Source organism: Cyprinodon variegatus, unplaced genomic scaffold (assembly GCF_000732505.1).
Source record: "Cyprinodon variegatus isolate N-32 unplaced genomic scaffold, C_variegatus-1.0 Scaffold588, whole genome shotgun sequence".
Lineage (NCBI taxonomy): Eukaryota > Metazoa > Chordata > Actinopteri > Cyprinodontiformes > Cyprinodontidae > Cyprinodon > Cyprinodon variegatus.
Genome location: NW_015151041.1, coordinates 189,400 through 197,125, shown reverse-complemented (window position 1 = coordinate 197,125; position 7,726 = coordinate 189,400). Strand labels below are relative to the sequence as shown.

At 33.8% G+C, this 7,726-nt stretch overlaps 1 protein-coding gene across 1 annotated transcript in view; it reads left to right on the top strand.

The window, feature by feature from the left end:
* The first annotated feature begins 4,352 nt into the window (after window positions 1–4,352).
* Window positions 4,353–7,726, top strand: part of LOC107095970 (tetraspanin-2-like) — a 10,491-nt gene continuing 7,117 nt past the window's right edge. The window contains exons 1-3 of the mRNA XM_015392376.1: window positions 4,353–4,602; window positions 6,664–6,790; window positions 6,884–6,981. Coding sequence (XP_015247862.1) covers window positions 4,501–4,602; window positions 6,664–6,790; window positions 6,884–6,981 — 327 coding nt within the window. The 5' untranslated portion in view covers window positions 4,353–4,500. The remainder of the gene's footprint in view (window positions 4,603–6,663; window positions 6,791–6,883; window positions 6,982–7,726) is intronic.

Sequence of the window (7,726 nt, the reverse complement as noted above, 5' to 3'; positions counted from 1 at the left end):
AAAAAAAAAAAAGTTTGAACATTTCTTTTACTGTATCTTGTTTCTGTGCTTCAATCACTGTAATGACGCTTTTTTTCACGTGCAATGCTCGAATCATTGTAGATTTATTCACTTTTTAACATTAAAACTTTTATATATTTCTAGAGGTTTAAAGGTACAGAGATAGATTTTTTTTTATTATGTTAAACTTGCTTTTTTTATTTTTTATTTTTTGACTAGTGTTTTAAGGACCACCAGATTAGCCATGATGTAAAATAAAGTCTTTGAGTACCAAATAAAAAAGTTTTTTGTGTCAGCAGCTTATGATAAAAATGTGTTTGTTTTAAACAATTATTTGTTTTAAAGCTGTAGATCAAAACTGTTGCCTTGGTATAGGATTTTTTTTTATATATTGGAAAAAATTGTTTAGAATCTAAATGCCTTATTTTTCTTCACATGTAGCCCAGATTATTGCATTGTTTTACGTTACAGTTTGTTTTTCTCTTAAAGGTTTATTGCTGTGCATGTTTCCATAAAACATCTAAAAAAATAATATGTGAACGTGTCATTTTTTCCCTTTAACCCCAATGTTCCTGCAAACATAAAGGAAAGTAGTAATAATAAACAAGGATTTTACTGATTTCATCAGCTGGTTTAAATAGCTTCGTTTAATAGGAAATAAGCAACAGTTTAGATGGAAAACCTATTTTTACTGTATTTACAAACGCAGAGTATCACTGATATTTACTTGTAAAATATCCAAAGACAGCATTATTTCAACCTGGACAGATTAACATTGACACACATGAATTAAATAAGTTATTTGGTGCTGGGACCCGGCAGATGATTGATGCTGTGAATTGACATTCACTTGGATGAGTAACCTAGGAAACTAATATAAGTATTCTTCCGCCTGGGGTCTTGACACTGCTGAAGGAATAAGTTGGAGGATAAGTGGGACTGAGAGAGAGGGAGGAGATCCATTCCAACTTTATTTATAAAGCAATTCCCCAGAGACCAAAGTGCTGCACAGTCAACAAAAGCAGACAAACTCATATTCAGAGGATCTAGATAAGAACAATTCATCCATCCATCTTCCACTTATCCGGGGAGCAGCTTCAGTAGGGAGGCCCAGACGTCCCTCTCCCCAGCCACTTGGGCCAGCTCCTCCAGGGGAATCCAAAGGCGTTCCCAGGCCAGCTGAGAGACATAGTCCCTCCAGCATGTCCTGGGCCTCCTTCCGGTTGGCCGTGCCCCTAAGACCTCATCATGGAGGCATCCTAAGCAGATGCCCGAGCCACCTCAACTGGCTCCTCTCGATGTGGAGGAGTAGCAGCTCTAATCTGAGTCCTTCCCGGATGGCTGAGCTCCTCACCCTATCTCTAAGGGAGAGCCAAGATGCACTATGGAAAAAACTAATTTCAGCCGCTTTATCCGGGATCTCGTTCTTTCGGTCATGTTCCAAAGCTCATGACAATAGATGAAAGTAGGAACGTAGATTGATCCAGTAAATCTACCGGAGAGCTTTGCTGTTTGGCTCAACTCTCTTCCTCACAACAGTGCTGGTACAGTGCATGCTTCACAGCAGACTGGCGGAGAACGATGGACTTTGTTATGGCCAACTGCCTTAATTGAAGAAGCAACATCCATTTTGAAACCTTAAGGTTAGTAATAACTTACTTCCTGTTGTGGGCTTGTTAACTTAGGTCAGTGGAGGGAGCATCAGATGTTTAGCTAAAGATCATGACCTTGGTCTTACTCTCATTTAATTTTAAGAAATGAAGGACCACCCTTTAAGTCTTCAAGGCCTTCTAAAGGCACGCTAATCGAGTTCTCATCTTTCCTGCGTAGAGAAATGTAAATTTGTCTATCATCAGCATAACTGGAAATAAACCATGCTTCCTCATCATTGAGCCAAAGGGAAGTAGTTAAAGGGCAAAAAGAAGAGGGCCTAAGACTGAGCCCTGTGGTACTCCACACAATAAGGGAACAGATAATTCCTTATTATCACCAAGGGAGACACAGAAGGTTCAGTTTTGATTATTTTAACCAATCAGTTTGTTTATCACTGATGCTGATCGACTGTTCCAAATGAGCGAGTAATATTTTGTGGTCTTCTGTATCAGCAGTCAGGTCCAAGAGAACAAGAATCACACACCCTCCAGAATCTGTAGCTAAAAATATAATTTAAAAACCCTTAAAAGAACCGATTTAGAGCTGTGTAAAGATTTAACACCAGATTGGAAACCTTAAAGTATCATGCTCTTATAAAAAGGCCATCAGCTGATTATAAAGCACCTTTAAAAGAATTTTAGAACTGATGGGAAGCATAGAAATCAACCTATAGTTTGAATTAATTTAAGAATCAAGAGCAGGTTCTTTAGATAAGAGGTCAGACTACTGTTAACAATACACTTGCTTGAAAAAAAGAGGAGTTACAGAACCGTATGGAAAGCCACCAGGCTTTAAACAGCCAACAATCATTTTGAGAGAAGCCAGAGTCACTGTCTCCAACTGGTTAAAAACAGCAGAGCTAGCAACAGAGGTTAATGGGTCAGAACAGAACAGGAAATAGAAGCTCAAGCTTTTGTGATCTTTTCAACAAAAATATTAAAACACGTTTCACAAAGATCAGGATATGCATCACCTTCTTCTTGGGAGCATTTCCAGACGACATGTCAAATACCAAATGTTGAATGTGAAAGTCTTAATATGTATATATAAAGTATTTTATTTTAAAAGTAGGGTATAAACATGGTTCTGAGCTGTAAAGAGTTTTTAAGTTCAAGCACAAAACTAAATCTAGTTACCTAAATTGTTGAAACCTAACATTTCTAAAAAGTTCTCAATATTAACTTCCATCTAAAGTAAAGGTAAACTCATTATTCTGTGTTTGGTGGTTAGAAAGAAACTGTCAGCTTGTATAAAAGGGGTTTATTCATCTGTTGGAGCAGGAAGTGTTTATTAATATAACCCATGCTCTCTTTACAATAGCTTTGAATCTGTGTCGTCAGCAGCCATGTGTCGATCTGATAAACATCCGTGTTGATATCAGGATTTTGTTAATAAGACAATAACCCACATGGTTCTTTAAATGTAATAAAGTTACTATAATAAAGAATGAGTTTGTTTAAATATCAACTATGTACTAATCTTGACCTGGTACCATGGTCTACCATATAATAGTTTTGTTTTATTCTAATGTTTTTACATTTGGAAAAGGCATGAAATGAAATAAAATGGATTAAAACAGCAATGAAATGATTTTAGTCCAGTTCAAATGGGATTAAAGCCTCTAAACATTCTACACCTGAGTTTTTATTTAGTTATTTTTAGCAGTGTTTGTTTTAAAGTTTTAAAAATTGTTTTATCTTTGTATTTATAAAATAGTTGGCCTTTGATCACCAGATCAAATCTGGCTCTCAATCGGACATTTCGCATGTATTTCCTACCTGAAATTCACAGATTAAATCACAGTAATGCAAATTTTCATGGCTAAACAACTTCCTGATTTAATTATAAGGGAGTTAAAATACGTTAAGAGAGTGTGTGAGGCAGCTATAAGGTTTTTCTGCTTTAGGAAATGTTCATGACTCTTGAGTAGTAATCAATAACATCAAAGTAATATAAGAATAAGCTTTATTGACTAAATGTATGTGAATAAAAAAAGGGATTATACTTTGGTTTCACATGATAACAGCGCACAAACCATTCTTTATATATTTGTGCAATCCATTATTTATTATATAGCAAATAAGACAGGAGAAAATGGTGCAAACGAGCAATGGTGCAAAATGTGTTCTTTTAAAAGAAAGCTTAGAGAAAAATCCATGTGGTGATTATGTTTTGTAAAATGAGGAAAAGTCCAGTCCAGAATGTGTGGGATCTGCAGATCCTGGCCTCACCTGGTTAGAAACTGACAGTAAAGAATTAAGTTATTCTAACCAGCCTGATGATAAACAACCAAAAAACTACATTTAGGGGCTGCTCTGGTTGTTAGCCTGTGGGTAATCAAATATTAATAAGGGGTGGGATAACCTCTATTGCCTTTTATGCTGAGCCAATAAGTCTTTTACTCCAATATATGTGTTTTACTCCTGGGAGTTAGTTAGTTAAAGGGATTAAATATGGCCAATAGGTTCAATGATATAAACTTTACAAAAACATATTTAAATACCTTATTAAAAGTTGACCTGTGGGTCTCCTGCAAGCTCCCTGGTTGGCTGATTAGCTACACCTCTCAACCAATGAGGGGCCAGGATAGGAGCAGAGGGGCGGGGTCATCTGACTATAGAGTGAAGAAAAAGAGCTCACCTGTAATAGAAAACTGAACCTATAACTTCTCACAGTGATATGAGTGCATCTATTTCTGTCACAACTTGAGCTTTTCCAGTGAGATTTTGTGTTTTGTTTTTCACTTAGATGTTGATAACATTAGCATGAGATTTACCGGAAAAAGACTCCCTCCTGAGTTATATTTTACATTAGTTAATTTTCTGATTTCTGTTTAGTGTCGGGACAATGCCTCCTGTTGCAAATATAAAGTCGCACTTTATCATTTCTGCGGATGTTTCCAGGCCCTTCTGCAAATACGCCATCATTGCTTTCAATATCATCTATTTGGTAAGTTTGAATCAATTATGAAAAAATAAGATACAGGTTTATATATAAGGCAAAAATGCGTAAAGCCTAATAACATAACAAACTGGACAATAGGTCATTGGTGCATAATAAATTAGAATATCTTTGGAAAGTAAATTAAATACAAAAGGAAAAATTGTATTTATTATTTATTTATTTATGATATATTTATTATAGACTGTGATACTCTATACATGTTTGTCTGAAAAAACAGAATATAGTGAAAAAGTTTATATTTCTTGCTCCTTATTTTAGAAAGTTAAACTCATATATAAATTCATTATACTAAGAAGGAAATATGTTAGCTTGCTCTCTTATAATTTTGGTGTTAAAGATAATTAAAACCCCAAATTTGTGTCTCAAAAATTTTGTATAGAAAAAAACATTCTGGAAACTGACAACCTGAAAAGTATTGTTTAGTATTTATTGTCAGTATTGTTTCTGGTTCTGCATTAGGGGACCCACTGTCCTCCATGTTTTAGAAGTATCTCAGCTCCAGCATCATTCATCAGCAGCCATTAAAGTATAGAGTGAATTTTGTTCCATTATTGTTGCAAGCCAAGAAGACTTTATGTAAATGGAAAATTTGAAAGATGAAAACACATTTTTCAGTCCATCAAACTTTGAAAAAGTTTTAATCCACATTTTTTTTTTAGAGAAACTGCCTTTATTTTTTATAAAAAAAAAATAAAAAAAATATGTTTTGAATTTATTTTCCACTTAATATTTCTAAAATTGTATAAAAGTTTTTATTTTATTTTTTCAATGTATTTTTTTAAATCAAATTTTCATAATTTTTAAAAACTGTCTTTTAATTGGGTTTTACAATTTAAATTTTTTCAAATTACTTTAAACTGATCACCTTTTCTTCACTTTTGGATGCCGGATTTCCTCTGGAGTCAGGAGCGAAGACACATTTTATATATGTTTGTAATGGGCTTGAAGTGAAGAGGATGTGACCTGCAAAACACCATTAAGAAAGAAGATATTTTGTAAATCTGAAAAAGAGAAACTTGGAAAAAAAATAGAAAATAGAAAATGTGTAAACTTTTATTTAAACAAAAAAATAAAAAACATGAAAAAAAATAACATTTGAAAATAAAAATCTATAAAAGAAAAACACTTTTTTTTTTTATTAAAATGCTTTTCAAAGTATTATTTCTGAACTGCATTTTACTCAAATTTTTATTTACATAATGTGTTTTCTTTTTCAGCCTCTTTACAAAATGTGTTGGTTTTTTTTTGCTTGCAACAATAATGGAACAAAATTCACTCCATACATGTGATGCAGTAGCTACAGTTAATCACCCATTTTTCTAAAGAATGATTTGTGGAAGAAGGTAAAAACCTAAAATTTGCAGGACTGTGTTTAAAAAACACTGATCTAAATGGACTTTTATTCTGGCTACACAATCGAGGAGCAACCAAGCAACAGAGGAGGATGCTGCCTTGAGAGGATTTTTAAAGCGAAATCTATTTTAGAACTCAGGGCAGCCTCATAAGGAGCACAGTGGGTTTGAAGTCAGCACAGCAAGAGTCACTAAACACAGATGAGTCCTACAGATGAGCTACAGATGTCCGTTTGGAGTCATCTCTGAACCAAAGAGTGGTCTATTGTTCAGAGGGCTGTGGTTTGACTTTCAGATGCAAATAAACTTTACATTTCATTTAGAAATTGATGCCCCAGAGTTTAGCGGAAGCTCAAAGGACAGAACGCACCTTTCTAAAAGCCATAAGAGTTTTCCTTTCACACAACTTTCCATTAATAACTAGGATACAGAACTTTTATGTGCCAGAAATCACCTCCTTGACAGTTTAGTGTAAAAATCCTCTTTAAAATCAACTCCTTCTTAGAGACATAATAGATTTTCTATCAGCCATGTTGGTTCAAAATTCATGCTTTAAATTTCTATTTCCATTAGTTAAGTTACTATAATTAAACTGTATCTGATAAAAGTTGAGATTCTGATGATGGTCTAGTTTTTTGAGACCCAAAGATGTCAAATTAGATGATTTACCTTATTTTATTTGATTATTTTGCAGGTAGCAGGGTTTACATCATTGGTGCTCGGTTTGTGGCTGAGTTACCATGACAACACCAGTGATGTTTCTGACCTGACATCCGACACCGACGACAAAGAAGCCATTGAGTTAAAGGTTTTTAACAAAGGTTGGTAAATAAGTCAGCAATAAACATGGAGCCTCTCAGTATCTGAAAAATTTGCATTAGATTAAAATTATTTCCTGTTTTCTCCCTGATCAGCTGTTTACTTCCTGGTAACTCTGGGCTCTATTATGGCGGCTGTGGGGATATTTGGAGAGTATGCTGCCTGTATTGAAGGCAAAATTGCTCTGCGAGTGGTGAGTTGTTTTTTTTTATAAAGCCCATGCTGCTTAGTAAATCCTAACAGATTACTTTCCATCTTGGTGTCAAAATTGATAAAGCTACTAAAATAAAAACCATAATTCACCAATTCTCATAAAATAAAATAGATCAAACACACATTAGATTCAGAATGCCTTTATTCATCACTTTAGAAAGCATGACTGAATGTATTGATTTGTTTAAGTTATTATTTCTTTATTTTTTATTCATGAAAGAGAAAACAACATAACAAAACCCCTGCAGGTGAAATCCTGAATGGAAAGGAGCAGAAAGAATTAAAATAATTATACCATCTGTACAATAAAGTATTATTTATTCAACTCAAGATAATTACAACCATATCAAATAAATTAAAATAAAATAGTTCCATCATCTCATCAACAGTCGCTTTGAACGGTTGCATTTTATTTAATCATAAGGCGTTTTTTTCTTGAAATTATAAAATGGAAAAAAAGGTAAGAATGACGAAAATATTTGAATGAGAATCCAAATATTAACTACTGTAGAGGATTAGGGCCACTGGAAAAAAAAAAAAGTTTACTGATTTTAAAATTTTATTTCAATTTAGTATTGGAAAAAAGTCAGAATTCTGACTTTTTCTCAGAATTCTGACTTTAATCTCAGAATTCTGACTTTTTTCTCAGAATTCTGACTTTAATCTCAGAATTCTGACTTTTTTCTCAGAATTCTGACTTTAATCTCAGAATTCTGACTTTTTTC